General features: G+C 40.4%; 1 protein-coding gene and 1 long non-coding RNA gene across 3 annotated transcripts in view; both read right to left on the bottom strand.

The window, feature by feature from the left end:
• Positions 1–3,165, bottom strand: part of MED13 (mediator complex subunit 13) — a 59,505-nt gene extending 56,340 nt beyond the window's left edge. Inside the window, exon 1 of the mRNA XM_074890280.1 lies at positions 1,593–3,165. Coding sequence (XP_074746381.1) covers positions 1,593–1,658 — 66 coding nt within the window. The 5' untranslated portion in view covers positions 1,659–3,165. The remainder of the gene's footprint in view (positions 1–1,592) is intronic.
• A 1,805-nt stretch (positions 3,166–4,970) lies between these two features.
• The window catches only part of LOC141952686 (uncharacterized), a 30,792-nt gene continuing 13,207 nt past the window's right edge, over positions 4,971–22,555 (bottom strand). The window contains exons 3-5 of one of the 2 annotated variants that reach the window (XR_012631692.1): positions 13,944–14,001; positions 11,177–11,321; positions 4,971–5,449 (exon numbers count right to left, since the gene is read on the bottom strand). This is a non-coding gene — a long non-coding RNA (uncharacterized LOC141952686). Of the gene's footprint in view, positions 5,450–6,897; positions 9,250–11,176; positions 11,322–13,943; positions 14,002–22,555 lie in introns of those variants that run through there. The other variant, XR_012631693.1, reaches the window with a different exon arrangement.

Below are 22,555 nucleotides of genomic sequence, written 5' to 3'. Positions count from 1 at the left end.
AATCTACTAAACACTTGCCTCAGCAAAGAACGTCTTTCTTTTTGCTTACTTATGCATACACTACCTTTTCAATCCAAGATTACTCTAAGGAAATAGGTAATACAGTAAATCTAACTCGAGCGGACATTCTTCCAGTAATACACTACTTTGGAAAATTTCACAAGTTTCTCCATTGTAAAATATTCGCTATCTCACACAGGAAACCTCTCAAGTATGCTTATTTTACCCAGAGCTATCACACTTTTCATTTCTCACACCACATTCTAACAATTTAAATCCTGTTTCTATCATTAAATTATACATCTGACTTGCATCCACATTGGTTATGATCCACTAAATCCCCTTCTAGGCAAAAATTCGTTTGACTTCATACAGTAAAGAGTTCCTGCTATATGTAATGGGAAATAAGACAATTCCTGGGTTATCTACAATGCAATACCATACCAAGTTTTAGCACTAAGTTTTTTCACATGAGGACAGTCACCTTAAGGCTCATAGGGGAGGCATTGCCCTGGCTTCTCTCTGAGAAGGCACAACAAGGTAGGCTGGCATTTGCTAAGAAGTCACTTTTTTTTTTTTTCCCCCCCAAAATGACAACACACAGAAGATTACTGCAACATTTAAACCTAACATGGCAGCCTTCCTACCTTCTGGAGGGGAAGCAATTTAGACGAAAGGTAGTCTGCAACAGTTGATACTTTGGAAAGACTTTAAGATTTTAAAATGCACTACTAAAATGGAGCTGCAGGCCTGATGCAGGCTGCAGACATGTTCAGGCTGTCCAGACCGCCCTCCATCCAAAAAATATTAGTACCACAGCTTGGCACAGGTTTTTACTTATAACAATCTCTAGAATAATAAATACCAGTCAGTCAGCTAAGATTAGCTAATTTGCATTAAAAAGCCGATGAAACAGCTCAGCAGAGCCACCAAAAATTGCATCACAGTCCAGTTACATCAAATTTACTTTGGGAGTTACCAAAATCAACAATTTGAACGATTTCATACTCGGGTTAAAACAAGACAAAATGGTGCACAAATAAGATACCACTGCTTCACAGAGAGTGCATCACCAAAAGCAGACCTCCCGAATAAAAACAAGCAGCAAAAGAGATCACTTTAAAAGCAAGGAAGAAGGGAGGTTTTGGCTCTGATTTGCCTGGGATGTCACTAGCGGGGAGAGAAGAGAGAAAGTTCCCCGAGATGTGGGGCTGAAAGAAGAAGGAGCAGCAGATCTCCTTACCTCCTGCGAGAAATAATCACGTTCAGAAGCAGAGATAGGAAGATACGGAGAAAGGAGGAAAAGTTGCAGGCAAGGAAAGCAAAGGAAAAGGCGAGTTGCAGCGAGGATACTACCCAGGAAGAAAGCGGAGGGAGGGGCAAGGCGAGACAGACAGCGATGGAGGGGGAACCAGAGGGGCATGGGAGAGTTGGCTGGCTCCAGGCAGGGCCTACTCTGAGGACTCATCCAACAGAAGCTATGCTAAAAATGGCTGCTTTGCTTCCACTACCCCTTCCTCCCCTCCCCCAAACCTCCTCTCTCTTTCACTCTATGTCTGTCGTGCGTGTGTGTGCCGGTGGCCGACACTTACCAGGCAGAAGAGGTTGGAATGGCAATCCTCCAGGCTGGCCCCGTTCGGCACGAAGCAGGAACTCATCCTCACAGCCACAACCCACACGCCATTATCCCACAGCCTCCGACAAGAAAGAAAGAGACAGACAGAGAGAGAGAGAGACAGACACCGAGAGGGAAAGGGGGGAGGGGGGACTATGCACACGCACAAATAATAATACAATTAAATAAGGGATTTACATACAGACACACACGCACGCGAAATAGTGGCAGGATAAATAACCCAGGAGGAGAGTGGTATCCGAGAGGGGGGTAAAAAAATATATTAAAAAAAAAATTTAAAAAAAAAATTAAGAGAAACTCGGAACGTTTTCTCTTCTTCTGGATATCAAACGGGGGGGTAAAGCCACCGTGGAAGGGGAGAACAGAAAGAGGGAGGTGGTAAGTAATCCAACGACGGGAGATTAAGATCAAAATCCTCCCTGTTCCTCTTGTCTTCTCATTCGCATAAGGAGGGGAGGGAGAGGAGGTAAGGTGAAGGGGTAATTGATCCAACAAGAGAATAAAAATGGGGTAATTAATCCAGGGGGGCTAGGGGTAAAAATCAGTTGACATCCCTCCTTCCTCTCTTCTCGGATGCCAAGCAAGAGAAGTAGGAAAAAAAATAAATAATCCAGTGGGGGCAATTAATCCAGAAACCTCCCTCCTCTTCCTCCTGTTTCTTTAGTCATCAGATGAGAAAGGGGCAAATTGTGGAATGACTGGGAAGGATTGGCTGTGGGAGAGAGAAAAATCCAGGCTCGTCTCTTCGGAGTCCGAGGGCAACAGGGTGGGGGGGGGGGTGGGGGGTGTCAGATTCTTCTCTCCTGCTCCAAAAATATTCCAAATAAATTAAAATTTAAAATCATAAAACCAAACTTTAGGGGCCAGAAGAAAAGCGAGTCTGAAGAATTCGTAAAGGCAGGACAAGAAAAATTTCCTGGGGTGTACCCCAAAAAAACATCTGTGGGGGCAGGGGAGGGGGGAAGGTATTCCTTGAGAAAGGCCGCAAAAGTCTCCTTAGCAGCCCAGCGGGGGATTAAATTCCCCTGTGGAAACCCCCCTCCCCAAAGCGAAATACTCTTCGCAGAGAGGGCAAAACCAAAATATCCTCCGTTGGGTAAAAATCCTTCCGTGGGGAAAGGAGAGAGGGGGAGAAGGGTGGAAGGAGGAAATTGTGGGTGACCCTCGAAATCTCTTCGGGGAAGGATGGAGGAGTCTCCCAGAGGCCGATCCCCAGTCTTTTCGGGGGAGGAGGAAGGGGTAAATCGCAGAGTGTCTTCAGGGAGGCTCGTGTCCCCCCCCCCCCCCCCCAGCTGTCCTCCGGGGCCGAGGGAGCCCCACAAAGTCCACACGGCTGGGCGGGTCTCTTCAGGGGAGCCCGGACCCCGCCAAGTTACCGCCGAGAGCCGGAGGAAGGGGGGGGATCCGGGGCAGGGAGGGCCCCCTCCACCGCGCCAAACCCCGCAAGACCCCCTCGAGAAGGGGGCGGGGGGGGAAGCGAGGCGGGCAGGGACCAGCCCAGCTGAGAGGCTGGTCTCTTAAAAAAATAAAGAAAAAAAAAAAAACAACGGGAGGAGGAGGAGGAGGAGGAGGAGGAGGACGGGGGGGGGGGGGGGGGGGGGAAGAAAAATATAAAATTATAGTCTTCAAACGGAGGGGTCTCTTCTGCGAGGGGAGGGTAGCGAGCCCCGAAATCCCTCTGGCGGGGCGGGGGCCCCCGCTCTCCTCAGGTGAGGCGTCTCGTTTCCCGGAGGGCCGGTGAACCGACGGTTGCCACGGGAATGCTCCGCGTCGCCCCGCTGCGGCGTCCCCGCGGGGGCAGTGGGCGGAGGGCCCCCTCCCCGAGGTCTCCTCGGGAGGGCGGGGAGGCGGCGGCTGAGCCCCGGGCTCTCCTCAGCCGGAAGAGCCGCGGGGGAAGGGGTCGGAGCCCCACAATTCCCGGCCCCGCCGCCGCCGTGCGCCGAGACAGAGGGACGCGGCCGCCGCCGCCGCTGGCGGAGTCGGTGCCCCGAAGCCCCCGCCGGCGGGTCTCCTCCTCGCTTCCCCTCAGCGGTGCCTCTGTCGGCGGCTGCCCGGCCGCGGCATCCTGGTCAGCCAGCTCCCCCTCAGCGAGTCTCCCCCATGTCGCGTCGCGGCCGGAGCGGGGAGGGGGAGGGAGGATTCTTCTCCCGTTTAATTCCGAGCCCCTTTTTCTTTAATGGCGGCCACAGGGACGAGAGTTGGGGCCCCCCTGCCGCGCTCTCATTGGCCGGCGCGCCGTCACGTGGGCCCGCACAGCGATGGCCGCCGCTGCTGCTGGGGGAAGGCCGGGTGCAGCGGCGCCGCGCGGCCGCCAGGCGCGTGCTGGGCGCTCGCGAGCCGCCCGCCTTCCTCGTTGGGAGGCCGCCATCTAGTGGCCGCGCCGGGCCGTGGCGCAGCGGGCTGCGCCGCACGTTTGGGCGCAGAGGGACCGCGTGTTCGAGTCCCGCCTCGCCAGCAGGCCCGCGGCTGCTGGGCCCCGCCGCTGGGCCCCGAGCTCGTTGTCTGTCGCCCCACTGATGCCGCCGAACCCCCCCGCCCCCGCGGCGGGGGCCGTCGTGGCTCTCCTCCGCACGTGGGCCTCATCCCGGAGGCGTTTCTCATGCATCCACCACTGCTGGTCAGCCCGGGGCCAAAGTCCGGCAGAGAAAACACTGGCCCTGGCTCCTCTTCCACAAATTTCACCTCTTGGCAGAGGTTTCCCGAGAGCTGTGCTCAATACTGTGCTGGCGCTTTGCTCCGCGGAGCAAATTCCATACTAAGGATCTCAGAGCCTTTTTAAAAAGATACTCAAGTATTCGGAAAGCTTGCATTAATATTTAACGCTTTCACCAGTCCCACAGACATCAGATCTGCTGGAGCAGAACTGTTCTCCAAAATTCAATTTTTTTCATGCACACACAGATACATATTGTGCAGTTTGTGAGGATGAAGTAGGTGGTTTCTCTGTTACTATATGCACAGCTTTGCAGAAGGACTTTGAGATTATTCAGAATTAAGATGCTACAGTGAAAGCTATTTTTAAGAGATATTTGGAAAGTATATGCATCTTGTTAATCCTCTCATATTACATATTTTCTATGCAATGCTTTGCACATAGAACGTAACATTTTAAATTACTATATACAGAATTTTTTGACTGCAAAGTTAAAGTGAAAATACAAACCAGTGTAAAAGTGCTTGAAGCAAAAGCCGAATGTCTCCGCTAACATGACATTCACATTAAAATATGATACGTTCATGCAACAGCAGCACATTGCATCACAACTATGCAACATGATGATGTTTCAAAGGCCCTGCAAATTATTTCAGGACTCATGAACAAGACAAGCGGCAACCTTCTGCAAATGTCTTGATAGAGTAGGAGGAAAGAAGGACACTCTATAAATAAATTTATATGGTAAGTTAAAAAAAAAGCGAGGCTAGATATTTTCACCAAGAGAAACTTTGAAGATTTACTCACACTAAGACTATTTTTGTATGTCAGTGTAGGCAAGCAAGATTCTTCTTTTTATCTAAATAGAACCGGAGTATTTTTAACGCAGGAGATTCATTCCCTCACTGCTCATCGAAACACGGCAGCTGGGGACGGAGCCGGGATGCGGGGGGAGGGCGTGTGGAACCAAACCCCTTTCCAAGGGGAACAGATGGTTTTCTCCGCGGTGACTGCAGACGAGGACCGCGGTGCGAGGAGGCTTCACGCGGCGGCGGCGGCGCTCAGAACCCGCTCCTCCACGCTGCCGGGGGTGCCGAGGGGCACGCGAAGGCCCTCCAAAGTTTCAGGGCGCCGCGTCAGTCGTTAGAGCGATTACCTCACTGCGCAGAGAGACATTATGAAGTCATACCTCCCGAAGGAGAAATCCAGTGCTTTGAAGGCAATAAAAGAAAGCAGCATTCGGCATCAGTACACAAGAACTGACACAGCTTTCTCTCTAAGAGGAAAAAGCATCCTTTGGTAAAACTGGGATTTGGTAGAGGGAATGGAAATCCCAGGCGATGACTCAGTGTGGGCTTGGTGCACAGCAAATGTACTCTTGCATTTCCCCACTGATTTCAGGATGACACCAAATTCTCACTAACTGAGAATTCATTTCTTTTGCCTGAAACAGCACAGCTCAACGTCTGGATGAGAGGATTAATCTAGTGTCTAACACCGGTTTTGGCACTGATTCACTTCACAGTTCTGAGGAACCCAGCTTCTGTGTCTCAGTTTACTTATTTGTAAAATGCATTTTGAGATCTGGTTCATTAGTACTTGCCTATTAGACTGTACCAGCACAGTCAAGCACAGAACAAAATTTTTCCAGTCAAATAAATACAGGATAAAGAATTAATAAAATATTGACAAGAATTAATAAAATATTGACAAAAGAGGAAAGAAAACTAACACATCAACTAGAGATTTTTTTAAGAGCCATTCCCTTCCTGTTTCGTATCTGAATTACAGAACCAACAAGGCACCAGCTTTCCCAGTTACATGTACAGCACTAAATAACAGTAAGGGCACAGGGTAACAGTCATACCCATGTCTGGCAAATTTCAGACCTGAGACACCGCCTGCCCTTTGCATACTGTAGGTGCTCTTTGGGAAATAAAGCCTCCTTAGAAAATGGGGAGGAGGCAGATCAAAATAAAAAGTGGAAAAATTGCTATTGAAAATATGCTTTCTATTTTTCAGATAGGTTCTTACATCATTGTCATCTCTGCAACTTCCAGAAGTGCATTAAGCTGCATAATTAGCATCTGTCACATGTAGCCTTTTCCTTCCCTCTTCCTCTCCCTAGAGGGAAACCGCATGAAGAAATTTTAATATAAATTTTAGTATATATGCTGTGCAGTGCATTCATATTAGGAAAGACACAGTCAAGTAAGTTTGTGCTCAATCTTCGGTTAATCTTTGTGTAATATAAACTTTACCAGTTTAAAAAAAATGCTACTGATCCAGTTTAAAAATTAACTAGTCTTTTGGAAAGACAATGGTAGCGGGGGTGGGGGTGAGATGATCCCTGTTGCATCAGATTTAAACCAATGGAATTGTTATGAGCTGGGGAGTTAATGCTAGTCACTCGTCCTGGTTTTATATCCTTACGCTCTCACAGTCACATTGAAACATCTAGCCAAAAGTAGTAAGGGATAGATGATTGTCCCCTTTAGTCAAAAGTATTTATTTTGACAGGAATAACGATACTTTGAAAAGCATCAAAACAAAAAGTAGGACTTTATATTGCTTTTTCACTCCCATTAGAAGATACTCCACTGTTGAATATAAAAAGTCAATGGACTACTGCATCTCCTAGTGAATCTCTGTAGATGAATTTAAAAGAAGATGCTACCTTGTAGAAGTAAAGAAATGCAGCTTAAGAACAGCAGCAACATGAAAACCAATGACATTATTTAGCATGTGATTTCCATTCAGACTCTTCTAATTTTTCTAAGTATTTATTTTCTACTTAATTAGTTCAAAGAAAATTGAGGTTATAGAATTGAACATATTGCCAACAACCTTGAGGTATGAAGTACAGACTGAATGCTTAAACTTCAGCTATGGAGGTGGTAATTATTGTAATTGGCCCATGTGAAGCAAATATATCGAGTAGTATAGAGTTCAACCTCATGCCAGTTAGTCTCCAGTTGGCACCAACAGTTCTATCAGGAGGATACAGAGGTCTCAGCAGGACTTATTATTGGCAACTGTTCAACAGTTCTCTTCTCCAAATGGTTTCAAGGGGATTTGGGTGGGAAGAAAGATCATTTTTAACAAATTAAACTACCTAAAAATGGCTAGATGCCCAGAGCCACCTAGTCTGCATTAGTCACTACTACCAAACAATTTTAAAATGAAGATTAAAGATATCATTGCTGTAAAGAAATGTCTATCTGGCTTTAACAATATGATCAGATCACTGCAAAGTTACCCAAACGTGTACTCAACACCTTAATACAAGTATGTATACAAATATGTCCAGAATAAAAGGTATAGCAGAATATTTACACAGTGTGTGTTTCTCGGAAAACAACTAGCTCAAGTTACGGGAATCCAAGTATTCCTATAAAGACACACCATATAGTTTCAAGAAATTAGAAGACCACTTACTTTTTAATTAAAAATGACAATAGCAAAGCCCCCATAGGAGACAAGATTAGGGGGACTGTTTATTTCCCATTAGTATTTATCTTACAGCATTTGTAAGGTGTCCATGATTGTGGTGTAAAACATAATTTCGATTTGCACCGAGAGTTTTCACAGGAGACTCTGCTCTGTGCCATATTGATGTGCGGCTGCTTTGTTTAGATTTTACAAGAATGCTTTTTTCCAATGGTGAGTATGTCATTTTTAGCAGAGGTCTCTAAGAGAAGATTTGAGTTTAATGCACAGCAATAAAAAGAGGAATATGAGAATTCTTGCTCTCTTTAGTGTCAGCTTTGGTTAAGACGTATGAATGCACATGAATAGTCTTGTCAGAATCTCTGGGGCTACTGACATTCAAGATCTAACGTATTATTACTTCTGACCAGAACATTAGCTGCTATGCAGTAAGGAGAAGGGAAAGAGAAAGAGATAGGACCACTCCCTAATCAGACAGAAATTGTTATGTATTTCTCTAGTTGGAAATCCCTGAACAGAACTTCTCTGCTGTGAAAATACAATGCATATTTTCTCCGATCTGAGATGAATGACTGTACATGCTCTTTAAATCTGCAGCAGGAAAACCAAAACAAATCATCGTTTAATGCCTGATCTTGCACCTTTTACTCATGGAAAGGATTCTAGTTAACTCGTATAAATAAAGACCATACAACCAAGTGTTACATCCTTGTAAAGGACGCGTGCTTATCAGAAGAAAGGTTCTAGCATTTCTAGCTGCTGACTCTACTTTTTACCACTGAAAGTTTCCTTGAATTACTAGTTCAAGATAAAAATAAGCTAATTAAAGAATTCCATTACAATAAGATAATTTTAATTAAAATGTCAGTGTATATCATATCTGTATACCGCTACAATGGAAAGGTTCATTCACCAGAAGCAAAAATCTTACAATATGCTTCTGGCTGAGTTAAGAGAAAATATATTTCAGATTTTTTTTGTTGTTGTTGTTAACAATTTGTTGCCAAATAAATTGAAATTTTTCAAAGGCATTGAAATTGGTTTAATCAGTATGTTTGTCTTCTGAAATTTGAGACGACTGAGTACCTTTCATTTATAGTGCAACAAAAGAGAATATCCTGCCCTTTGCAACTGAAACTACCTTTAGTCCACATTCATGAGTTACAGCATGTCAGACAAAGAAACGGATTTGTTTGGTGCAATAAATGATAGCAGACCTTTACATATTTGAAGTGCAACAGATGGTCTTCCAAGAAGAGCATAATGACTGGCAGACAGTACACTTCATTAGAGTGGCTTGGAATGTCTTCAGCAATTACACACAGAGTGTTCTGGGGGGGAAGCCCTGTCATCTCTACGATTCTTTTCATGCAAATAGCTGTGATTTCCCTGTTTAGATGCTAAAAAATTGTATCTTCTAAAACCCAACAAGCTAGCCAGTGAACTGGTAAAGGAAGCACCTTTGGCCCTCCCAAGACTAGTCAAGATGAGGCTCCAAACATTTTGTCACCTGGGAAAAGAGATGTAAGTAGGAAAAAAATAAATCAACATTTAAAGGAAACAACGTTGGGCACATAACTGTAAAACTATTAATCCACAGCCAAGTATTCCATGGAAATGTAATTTACAAAAAAAGGAAGGTTTAAAACAAGGTCCTTTAGACATTTAGGAGCTGGGAAGTCTACAGATACAACATGTGAAATATCTAGGGGAGAAAAAAAAAAAAAGACTAAATTACTGAATTACAACCTCCTCCTTTTGGGAAACTGGTGACTTTTGAAGAGTCCTCTTCAACATGAAACACTGTGGCTACAGTTCTTCAGGGCAGGGTAAAGTGAGCTTTTTTGAGGCTGTGACAGTCTTTCAATTTTCATAGACAAGCTACTCCACAAGCCAGCAATTAAGTAAGAGTTATAATAAACAAAAAGAATAATAAAATGCTGATCTTTAATACCGTATATGTGGTTTAGAGAAATTTAACTTCTATCCCTTCCTCCCTTCCCCCTAATCCTAGAATTAGTCTTTTCTGTTATAAAATCTTCCCCACCAAATTCACCCTGAGTAAAATTTTATGTGGCAACATAGACACAACCAAAACGTGTCCTTTAACAATGTAACTTAAATGTTGATGGAATCATAACTGCATTACTCCCTCTCCAATTAGCAGCAGCATTCTTTATGTTTGCTTATGAAGCGTAAACTGTTCGCTTGTCACTACAAAGACCTTCTGTAGAGGACTTAAAAAAACAGCCACAGCAATTAAAATGACAACAACAGAGGTGGATTGGTCACATTATGACAGAAAATAAAATATCCAGCTGTTTCTTTCCAGCAAAAGGATACACCAACTATCTGAAATACTACGACCAAATTTTGTCAGTCTGCATAATGCTGATGGATGTTCTGGCAAAAGTGCAGATTTCCAAGAAAGGAATAGACTAATATAGAACTAAATCTCCCCTCACAGCCTGATTTTTTTTCCACCCGATGAGGATTATCACTCATCCTTTTTACCCATACAAATTTCCCTTTTTGCTAAAACTATAGATTCTCTATTCTGTGAGAAATTCTCTAAAAATAAGAAAAATTTGGGGTTTTGTCATCCAAAATAAGCAAGGCAAGAAGTAAACTGATAGGGTTAGGACAAGTAAATTAGATTTTAAACTTATTTACTTCAGTTGTGTTCAAAGATTCTAAAAATTAATTAAGACGATAAGTCTCATTACACCCAGGCTATTACTTCTAAGACGCTAACCTCTGTTACAATCACATCTGTCTCTGCTGCTGGTTCCTGCCTGTTCTGCTTCATGCAGTAATGACATGGGGAGTTATATGTAATACATGTAGGGATTTTTAAAAATTATTTTAAACATGCATTTAAATAATAAAAAAAGTCTGAAAAATAAATATTTCATGTTAGCTTTTCCTAGTTAAGGTTAAAGGGAGTGAACATCTGAAGTGATAAGGTAGGTTTGATTTCTAATACAGCAAGAAAGACGGTGAGACAATAACTGACACACACAGAACCAGCCATTCGGGGGGGAAAAACCGAACACTGTCTGTAGAATCCACCTACAGATATGTCCTTGGAGAAAAACTGATGAGAAAATTATCAGGAATATTTTCATTGCTGTTTCTTTTCTAGAAGTTTTTGCCTCTCTTAACAGCACAGACATGGCAAGTGATACGTATCAGAATTCATCCATGCATTATATTATGCACATCAAATTAAGTTGATTATCCATGACTTTTTACGCAAACACAGGAATGCAGAAAACGTCAGCTGTTATATACAGAATATATGGGCATTTCACTCCTTACTTTACATTTAGAAAGAGCAGCAGATAATGAGCTCAACCATTACACTGTGAATAAATTTCATTTGCAAGTTCAGAAGTATCTCTGGCTTTTTATCTGTTTTGTGAACCAGAACTTACAGGTAGCTCAAAACGTTTGTCTTCTGAGTTGTGGTTGTCTCCAGAGTAATTGCTGTAAGTGGGCAAAAGCTTTAACGTCATCTTCTTTATACCTTCAGTCATAATGTTTTCCATAAGCAGAGAACTTACAGACTCAAAACAATTACTGCAAAATACAGAGGACAAGAAAGAAATAAAAAATTAAGAAAACCAAGAAACTGTCTTTTCCCTTCCCTAAATTCCCAGAACTCATTTTCAGATTTCATGCCTGTAAATCACCGAAAGTATTTTCAGACTATATTACCCTTCTGTACGTTTCATCTAATTGCTTGACAACAAGCATCTCTTTCTCTGCGAATATCCTGTAGTGAATTTATTCACATCAGAAAAAAAAAAATTGAAAGGTCTGATTTTAAAGTTTGCAAATTAGACACCAGTGACAAACAGTTTAGTGTGACAGCATAGGCAAGACACAACCTTGAACCATTCTGCCGTTTTGTGGCCACACAACTCATTAATAGCCATAAGAAATATTAGACTGCCAGCAGTTTGGGAATCAGCAGGTTTTGACAAAACAGTAACAAAACCTGAGCAAATAAAAAAGAATAAGTATGTTTGAGCAATATCTCACAAATACAATTATTCTTTGCAGATGTTTGCTATTTAATACAATGGAAAGGATGTTCCATCTGGCCACGTAGTATCAGACACCATTTTTACTAAGACAACGAGCACAAGACTGTTCAATCTCAAAAGGTAAATTCCTTGACATTAGGCTGATAAAGTCATTTGAGATTTTTAAATATGTGTGTCATACAATAATTACATTTTATTTTGTAGTTTACAAAAATCTATTCACAAAAATACAGAAGCTTGTCATGCATTCTTTATTTTCAAAGAAAACACTCATCCGTGTAAACAGTCCGATTTAAATCACCGTGCTCGCTTGCAGATGAAAATTACTGGATAAAGCAAATAGTATCTTAGTGGAATGTATTAGAAACAGAAATCAGAGTATCTTTTGTGACTTGTTTTGCAACCTCGCGGAAGTCATATAAACAACAGAGTGTGAAAGTAAAGCTTTACAATAACAAGCCAGACAGTAATAACTGTACCTATGTTATTGTCTTTGTTGGCTAATTCACTCATATTTGTCTCAGAAAGGACTGACTAGCCACCACTAGGTCAGAAGGGAAAGTACTGTAACAATGGCTTAACAAGATGTCCATTTTACCTCTGAAGTCCTAAGCTTTCACACGTTCAGGAAGCACAAGCTTTGAGTCACTCTTTTTACTTAGATACTCAAAAACCAACCAGGTTTAGAAGGCATTGGGTACCAGAAATGCTATCTGCTTTCAGACACAATGGGCCTTTCTGGTCACAGAAGTCTTGCAGGATTCTACAGTGAAACAGAAAAGAGTCCAAATGTGGAAGACGTGAACACTTGGCCCCACAATGACTGCAAAATGCAAGTAAAGCATTAAGTTGCAACTGCAGTGTAGGAGTGGAGATGGAGTTCTAGCTGGAAGTTGAATCAAATCCCTTTGTATGAAGTGAATGACCACTACTTACTATCACATTTCAAAAAATTAGAATTCTATGATCTGAACAGCATAAAATTGGGTTCTATTTGTCCATATGTCAGAAGTTCTAGCACGCTTAGTCAAAAAAGATCTTTTTATTTATTTCAGAAACTTTCTGGAAGACTGGTTGATGTTTAAGTACTGGATATGGTCTGAATATTAGCATGTTTCACAAAAGTGTAACTGCAGTGTAATTCCAATAAGGCTGCAGACCATGTAGAGCAGAAAACTAGGGAGAAGGCAAAAAACTTCTTGTGCTGGAAGGCCCTAAAAGATTCAGTGAAGAAACTGGTGGAATGTGCCCTTCCTCTACATGCAGACACCTGCATAGCCACAGTAATCGCAGTGAAACAACCAAAAGGCTGTACAAATGACAAAACAACATGGCAGCCATAGAGCAGGACATTCTACCAACATATGGATCCTGAAAACACAGACTTCTGGATTACAGCATCTGGAAGTACAGCAGAGAACAAAACCCCTCACTTCTGTGAGGTGGAGTAGGATCCTATGTCAACAAGAATCACCCGCTCATATTATTGCTCAACAGGTGTACTTGAACTAGAGAGATAAACTACTTTAAACATAGAAGGTATGTGCAAACTGTTTTGCCTCTTGTGCCTCTTTCATTGTAGGGGAAATGCACACTAGCCAGGATTCAGAATACCTTATTCTGTAGTAAGTGAAAAAAAATGAGCAAAAGAAATCTTGTCAATATGCAATCATATAGTGTAGTGTGAGAAGATGGGAGAACAACCTTGATAAAGCACAAGCACAGATAAAGCCGATACATACGTAAATTAGAACACAGTAAGTACACCTACCACTGAAAAAAATTTTAAGCAAATCCCTCTCCTGAGGAAGACTTTAAGACTGTTTTCCTTTTTTCAAATCTATGTCACCAGTGAAGTTCCATAAATGAATATTCTCTTGCAAATAAAGTGGTCTTCACTTTTTGGCAACTGCAGTAAGAACTGCCTTACAAAAAAGATCTCGTAAGTAGGTTTTATTCCTGTGAGTAATCTCCTCAAAGAGTGAGGAGAAAACATGAGCTAAAATTACTTGCACAATCATGTTTCATAACTGTTCCTAGACTAGTGGTATTGGTCCTTCCCTTTCCCAAGCACAAAAATGCACAAACTTTTCGCCCTCTTTTACTAAAAGGAAAAAAAACCCCAAAATTCTGCTTATCCTTGGATACTTACAGAGTTTGGAGGAGCTCAAAACAATGGAGCACTGTGTGCCCCACTCATCACATAGACTCTGAAAAAAGAAGTATGGAAAAGAATGCACAAAGTATGTAATTACTGTTTCACAAGATAATTTCATTATTAATACATCCCCAAAGATAGCATGCACAGTACTGCAGTTTAATTAGATGATAACTGGAGGGGGTTTGAATTTATGAGGTAATAAATATATTTTGGACTAATAAACTCCAAGGCTGAAGTGTTTATTAATCTAGTTTATGTAGTTGATAGGAGACAACCTCAGGTTGTGCTGAGATGCCTATTATTTATATATTTGAAAATTAATATATTCCTTCTTTTGGGAGCTAGATCAGAAAGCCAAGATTGCTGTGGGTGGTACTGAAGAATACTAGAAACTGTCCAGCAACTATGTGTTCTCAAAGGCAAAGACTACTTAAGTCTCAGAAGATGTTGTGTTTTTAAAGTTTCACCTTTTAATCAATTTGTCACCTCCTAAACTGTTAAGTACTGCAAATATAGCCTCTATACTATGCCTTCTGACAGCTGTCAGTGTCTTATTCTGATCCTCTGTAGGATAACCAGAGCCTTCACAAGACTAACAGACCCCTCCCCTGCTCCCCTCAAATACTCAATTCTGTCTCAATTTTTCTGCTTTTGGATTCACCTGCAAGCCTACACCATGTGGTGAGCAAGTACAACAATTTTAGTGTCTCATTAAATTTCTTCTTTCCTTAACATCATTCTATAAACTTTTTGCCTAGTACAGCACATCAAGGATTTGGAAACTAACTGTTCACCACTGTGAGGATTTATATCCCAAACAGCTGTGCCAAGAAGTCAGAGGAATCAAATGGCATAATCTATTAACTTGTCCTCGGGTAGTTGCAACTAGAGCTTTTAAATTGCCATAGAGTTCAGCCCATTGAAACTACATTTCTGTGTTATTTTGAAAGCATCAGTGTCCCACACAGGCAAGACAGAAGATCAAATTTAGTCCAGGAAAATGTGTGCACGATTGAAGTCAAAGACCAGGATGCTTAAGCCAAAGCTAAATTTTGGCCTGAGAGAACTACGGAGAAAGAAAAAGGAAGAGAGACTAGGAGATATAGCGTGTGGCACTCTCTCCTTGAAGATGGAACAAGACTAACAAATTCAAAGGGAACCATAACCTCACATGACTGAGTGACGGATGCTGTAGCATTACTGGACAAAACCAGGGAAATCCTGGATGTGCCGAAAGCGCCACGGCACACTGGGGCAGAAGCAAGGAGAGGAGGAAAGGGGCAAGATACATCACATCTCAGATTTATTGGTAAGAAAAAGTCCTGCTTCCTGAGCCAGTCCATGTTGTGTGATAACAGTAGGAAAGTTGTGTTACTGAGGGCTGTAAAGATGTAAAGATACTTAAGAAAATGTTTATTATTTAGCTTACGTGATCCAAATATAATTGGTCATGGGTTCAGACAGTTTCCAGTCTGGCTCTGTAGGTTTAGAGCAAAGGCCTCAACACTAAATCCTGAGAAGACTATACAGATAATTAATGGAAGATGACGATGATGGCCATTTCCAAAGCTCCTGCTTTTTAATTCCCAGGCTTATATACTCTCTCCAAATGAAACAAGCAACAGAGCTAACTTTCCAATATTAAATCTCTAGGCAGTATGTTATTCATACAGCTTATGTAGATGTCTTTACCCTCTGGAAAAACAAAGTTTAAGAAAAATGGTTCTATCTTTGGGGAACAGTTTAAGTCTCAGGATAACTACATTAGGAAATCTAACTCTATTACTTTGTATCTTACATTTTATTACTAGATTGGTAATAGGAAATTACCAAATAAAATTGGTATTTTACTTGGTAATTTTTTTCCGTGGGCCTCGTCTAATATGAAAGATGGTGATCATCAAATTTATTCAAGTTTTCCTGTCAACAACATCATTAACCAAATCCCTCAATTTCAAAGTAAATAAAAGCATCTGGGCTTCTCGCACAGCAAGACTGACTTGCATATTTAAGCCTCATATATAGATGAATTTGCACTGGACCAAATTTGCATATTAATGAAGGACTAATTGCTCTTTGCAGTCAATTTTATGCAGATGAATTTACTCCTCTCAGTACAATTTTCATAATGTTCAGAAAGAACCAAAAAATGTAAAACTTTTAAAAAGTACACAAATGTTAGACAATCAAGGAAGAAATATCATAATGACATCAAACAGCTTTACATTAAATTGTATATAATTCATCTTTTATATCGTTGCTTTATTTTAACAGCCTCCCACAAAGAACAGAACAATTCATAGAATAACTTCAGCCTATTCCCCCTCCTCAGTCTCAAATTTTAACAGCTTGTAACAACCCATTATAATATCTTGTTTCCAGCTGGAAGGATACAGCCTGAATTTTCAGAAGTTAAATTTGTTAAACAGGAACTTATTTTCTCTCCGTCATCCTCATGCCACAGGTCAGTTAAGAGATACCCCGCCCCCCATGATTTTAAGGTAGTTTCTACCCAGTTTTGCACTATTAAGAAAAAGCTCAAGGCCCAAATCTCCCGTCAGTCTCTCCTTCTGAGCTAAAGTACAAAATACTGAGAAAAAGACAGGATAGTACGTGGGAAAGACAGACATCAACAAATGCTGAGGAAAAAATGGTAACATCAGGGAGGAAAGGGGAAAATAGAAATACTGGAGTAGAAGAGGAAAGGAAGTCGAAATGGAAGGAAAGAAAAATGATGATTCGATATATGTATTCAGATCTAGCTAAAAAGAGGAAAACTGAAGGATTTGGGAGAAAGTTCAAGGCCAAGTAAACAAATAAAAGAGAAAAATGCAGCCACAAATGTACCCATAAAAAAGAAAAAGAATGGGAAAGACAAGGAAACAAGAAATAAAGCGAGAATCAAAGAATAGAAGATACATAAAGAAATAGATAAAAAAGAAGTTATGAAAAACACAGTTTTTCCTAATTCTGTTGGAACATAAGGGCAGAGTTAGTGGAAATGCATTAGGAATCTGCATTTGCATGTATAGCCTTCCTCTTGCCAAAGAGAAAAGCCTTATTTTAACCATGAAGACTGATAACCATAATATTTATATGTATCATAAAATCACTTACAGAAGATGATTTTAATCAGAAAAGGAATAGCATAAAAGTTATATCTTTAAATGGCTTCAAGGCCTTTTGTAGAAGGAACATGGGAACACGTTTCACAATCACATCTGCCGTATCTTTGATTGCATTTTTTGCCCTTCTCTACAGCTTTTGCTGTTTTAACATAGCCTTTTTAAGACACACAGTACTCAAGATGCAGATGCATGATGGTTTTATAGTGGTATCAAAAAGTTTCTCACGCTTTTTCTCTATTTCTTTTCTAATAATTCCTACCATTCTACTTGCTCTCTGGACCACAGAGCATTGAGCTTACAGATCTCTTATTATAATTCCACAATTTCATTCCTGACAAGCAAGAGTTTGTAACCATCACAATATTTCATGATCACAATAAAACAGTCTTCAGTATGAACATCTTTTGACTGAGCTATAGAGTCCTTCCCAAAGAAGAATCTGAAGAGCTCCCGAGCCCCAGATGCAAGGTGGAGGGAGCACAGTAAAACTGCCAGAAGGTTGCTTTGCAGTCTCTCCTTTTGGTCTTTCCAACCTTGATGACAGAAGCCACAACATATGGAGCATTTGTTAGGGATACACTCCTCCCATGAGCAATAAAGGCAATGGTTGTGCCGAGGCAAGATCTAGCCATTGCAGAAAAAAAAATTAAAAAAAAAAAAAAAAAAGGCTTTAGGGCAGAAGAGTTGGCAGAAAATATCAAACTGAAGGGAAGGACAGGGAAAATGACCAAGAAGCTTTCACTAGGATTCAAAAAAAGAACAGACCACAGAACAAAGACAGTTATAAAATAATAACAGTAATTATTGGAAAAGAATGAAAAATACTCTACCAGGAAAATATTGCAATGCTACTGCTGAAGAATTTTCACTGAGGAAACAAGACTTAGTTCAGCTGATCAGCCTCGAGGACTTGCTTTTAAAAGTTATTTGAAAACAAACTACAGTTCTTTGTGTACTTTGAAAATACAGCTTTTATTCTGGATTATGAATTCAAAATGTCTTCCTATTTTGCTCATAGAGAGGAATGAAGGGAAATGCATCCTCCTTTATAACTTATGTATACAGCATTTAAAAACCTGCTATGGGCACTCTTTTTCCAAAAGATGCCTGGTTCAAGTGATTAATGCTGTGTGAATGTAAACAAAGATAATTATTCAAACAAGAACAAGATGTTCCACCCAAAATTATTAGCTTTTTCAGTGGACGAGATGCCTACTTCTAATTATCAAGAAAGGTTAACCTGACCAGATTTAATTAGCTACTTAATACAATAATAAAGATGCATACATAATTGGTGAGGAAAAGACTGCAGAAGCAACACAGAATCCAAGCAAAATACCTCCGTCAAGCACAAAGCCTGGGCTGTTATTACATGATTACACTGATGTAAGAATTCCCAAGTTTTTGTATCCACCAATTGTCTGTGTGGAACTTCACCTGATTAATAAACATATATTAAACAAACAAAAAAAGAAAGAAACAACATCCCTAAAATTCAATGATAAAACAAATGCAATGTTTTTTCTTAACACTGGGCTTCAAATTCATAGATGAAGTCAGCTAGTTTGTACAGATTATTTGAGGACTACAGCCTTAAAGCAAAATAAGTTACTATTTCCTCATAATCAAAAGAACTAGAAAATATTCATCACTTTTTTGGAATCACGGCTGCTCAACTAACCCCTGCAAAGCAAAGTTCTGACTCTTCCTGCTTAAGTGTATTTCAATAGATACTTCTCTGCAGAACAGATGTTTTCAAGTTTTGTGGGTACCATAAACATTAAGAACTGGGCAATACAGTTTAGAAGGCAGTTCTCATTAATCTGCTAGCATTTGATTTCTGAATGAGAAGGACTACGTCTTATGGAAGATTTTATTTTATATATATCTACATAAAAGGAGATATCAGACAGACATTTTCAACACAGAGTTGATAATTTCAGCGAAAAAAAAATACTAGTCTTACTCTGGAATATTTCCCTAATAATTAAATGAAAGCTTTCTATTACAATAATAAAACAACTTGTAAGTATTTAAATGTTATATATTGGGAATAGTGCAAAATATATTACATTTCAAAGAATGTTAGGAAATTTTATTAGCCTTGTATCTCTGGATAACATGCATGGCACTTGCTGGTTGAGGGAGGTTGTATCTCAAAGCATTACCAAATAATGAGTTTTGAAGTGGAGGACTGGGCATCAGACCTTCCATTTTCTTTCAGTAAAGTTTAAACATCCCTTAAAATAAACAATTCAGTGCAAACCAACGTATCTGATATTGATTTATTCTATTCATAAAAAGTAACAACGTAATGGTAAATTCAATCTATTCAATGAGAAGTTTATGAGCTTAAATATATCAAAAGGGCAATGAAAGCTAATATACAGTGATTAAATAACAATCTGTGAAAAAAAGACACACAACTTTCAATTCCATTATACTGAAATCATATACTGACGAAAAGCAGGCATTTGAGTTCTTTCAAAGGAAGCTGCAGCCATTTGCCCTTTTTAACAGCTTGGAAGTTCACAAGGAAAGATTAATTTATAATTTAACTGAAGTGTATCTCAAATAAAGTTTTTGATTAAAATCTACATTTCTGAGCCTCCTGGCAGTGCCAATATTGCTGAAACAGGACATCAGCTGCAACGCCAGCAATTCTGGAATGCAATGCCATAAACTGTAAATCAGTTTTGTCCTACTTTAATATTGGTTTAACAATAAAAGAAGAACTTTGATGTTTAATATTTAAATAGCATAATTATTCCTTTAGAACTAAGTCCAGAAGGACCCTTCATGGATACACAATGTGAAACAACAATGAAGAGAATGTGGGTTTGCTACACTAGGAGGCTTTCATTTGTAGGACCCAGTTGAAAGGTACAGCACAATTTCTGTGTGCTGCAGGAGATTCCACAGAAACTCTTTAGAAGGAGAAATGCTCTCCCACAATGAAGATGATGCCAGTGGATCCATGCACAAAATTGAACAACAAAGCTTAAATACTGTCAAAGCAGAGAACTGTGAATAATATCCACTTCAGTTGCTCAAAAATCATCACCAGCTGGCTATCCTGGTGCCTTGGTTTTGAAACCCAGACACAAGGCTTGCTTTCTTCATCATTTCTGAAGTCAAGATTTGAGCAAACAAAGACTTCCCTTTCCCCTTTCCCCTCTCTCCTACCTTTTGCCACTTCAGGATGGGTGAACACAGAAAAATTTAAGATTTTTGGGGAGGAATGCCTATAATTATAAGCTAAGTATTGTCTCTGAACATTTAGTGAATTAGTAATGTTCAGATACAATAATTTTTCTGTTTTGGAGGAAGGTTAGAGACAAGTTAAGTTCTGCACGTGCGCTACAACCAGGGAATGCAGGGTGAGTTTTAACTGCAACTGTCAATTTTTGCCAACCATAGAGGACACTAGAAATACAAAAACATTTCCCACTACTTAAACAGATCCAAGGTACTACTGTAAATGCAAAGACAATTACCTGCTGTAACAGAGAAAACTCTTGTATGTTCAAGGAAATATGAGAGGAAGATGTCATTCATTTTGACTTAGAATGCTGTTTGTCAGATGAAGCAATTAGAGTTACGCGCACCGAGGAAGGATGAGTGATAGAGGGATATAGGCTGAACTATGACTTTGTGATGCAAGGAACATTCAAAGCAGCAGGAGCTTCTGCAATGCAGAAGACAGGCATTATAACATGGCTTCTAGTGGTGGGATCACATCAACTGCCAACGCCTACAAATAGTCTTAACCCAGGGCTGTACTGCACTGTGCAGTGTTTGGCCACCATGTTTCATGTACGTTATAATACAAGCTGTGCACTGGAACTAAATCATGGTTATCTAATTAATAAGTCAATTATTTACAGAATCCTACCTTAATTTGTTCCAGAAATGGGGGGGGGGGGGGGGGGGGGGGGGGGGGGGAAGGTATAATGAATAGAAAAGGAAAACTAAAGAAGAGAAAGTTTCATGATTAAGGCAGATGAATACCGTCTGGGGAACCGAATACTACCGCTACTTCTAGCACGGAGTTCCAGTGCAATGAAAGGTAAGTTATATAAAGCCATGCTCTTCAGCATTCGGTTACTAATTGGGCTCTCAACATGAAAGCATCATTAAATGTAAAGTCTCATTTCAGCACTATTCCCTGGAATGGTACGCTGCACAGTTCAATTACAGGAAGGAACTGTGACAGCTGGAACAAGCTCAGGAAACAGATTCATCTGAGATTTTAGTTGCTGAAGTCTATCAATATGTTTACATAGTTGTGGGTGCAGACTCTAAAACAGATTCTCTCCCATAGTTTTCTTTCTGAAATGCCATATTTGTAGCTACATTTAAATTTTAGTACAGGCTAAGGTCTTCCACAGAGCAGTGGTGGGATGTGATGTCTCAAATCTGAGGTCTCCTCCCAGCTGTGCCTGTTTGCATTAACCATAAGCTGGAGTCATGGCCCGATCTCTCCACCCTGCTACTTCACACGTGCTTGACTTCAGCCTCTGCAGGCACTGAAGTGGTTACCTGTAGCTGTAAGGCTCCTACATCACTAGTGTAGGACAGAGACCATGGTGATTCATCTGCATAGCCAGGGCCTACAAAGGCTCTACTAAACACATACACAGTCAAAAAGAGAAAAAGTGGCACTCTTAAGAAGGCAGAGTTTGCAGTCCCACCAATAGCATTAAGAAATGCTGCTAAAAATGTAAAAAAGTTATATAGTGATAATGATCATAGTAATTGCTGTTAAGATCAAAATTCATACTGATTAACATCTGAATACTGGAAAATAGCGCTCACCTTTAATAACAATTGCAATGCTGACTTATTACACTGAATTAATTCTGAGAATAAGGAATCTTTATATCTGAATGCAAATAAAGACATCTACTTCATCAATGTAGTAAGAAACTGGTCGCTTAATGAAAACAAGATGGGTTGTCATTCCCTATTTATCATTGCATTCTTACTCCACAGTTTTCAAGGGCCATGTAATAGCCCTGGAAGTTTGTTTGCTCAAGCATTGTTTACTATTTGCATTATTTCAAGATGAAAGATAACTAAATTTCTCTATATCTTGTATACTTGCATAAACACTCAGATATTTTATACACAATTATGCTTAGTGTTTAGTGACTTAAGTCCAGAAAGTGTATGTACACTTATGTCTGGACAGATAGGGATCTACAGATTACGTGTGTCCAGAGAGGGAATGCGCATACGCAGGCATTTGTATGTAACAAAAGTAGAGCGCTATTTACTACCTAACGCAGATGGATAAGTCCACTTTGGAGATCTCTGCAGACTTGTGAAATCAGGATGACATGTTTGGAATTCTTCCTCTCTTCTCCACTGCTGAAGTAACTCAGGCAAATGCATGTTGGCAGCTCCTTTAGAGATTCAAACTAACCCCCCATTTTTCATAATAACCTTCAGCTGCATTAAACACAAAGACAC

The sequence above is a fragment of the Strix uralensis genome, chromosome 20 (genome assembly GCF_047716275.1).
Source record: "Strix uralensis isolate ZFMK-TIS-50842 chromosome 20, bStrUra1, whole genome shotgun sequence".
NCBI lineage: Eukaryota > Metazoa > Chordata > Aves > Strigiformes > Strigidae > Strix > Strix uralensis.
The sequence above is the reverse complement of the archived record's forward strand: the minus strand, read 5'-3'. Positions and strand labels throughout refer to the sequence as shown.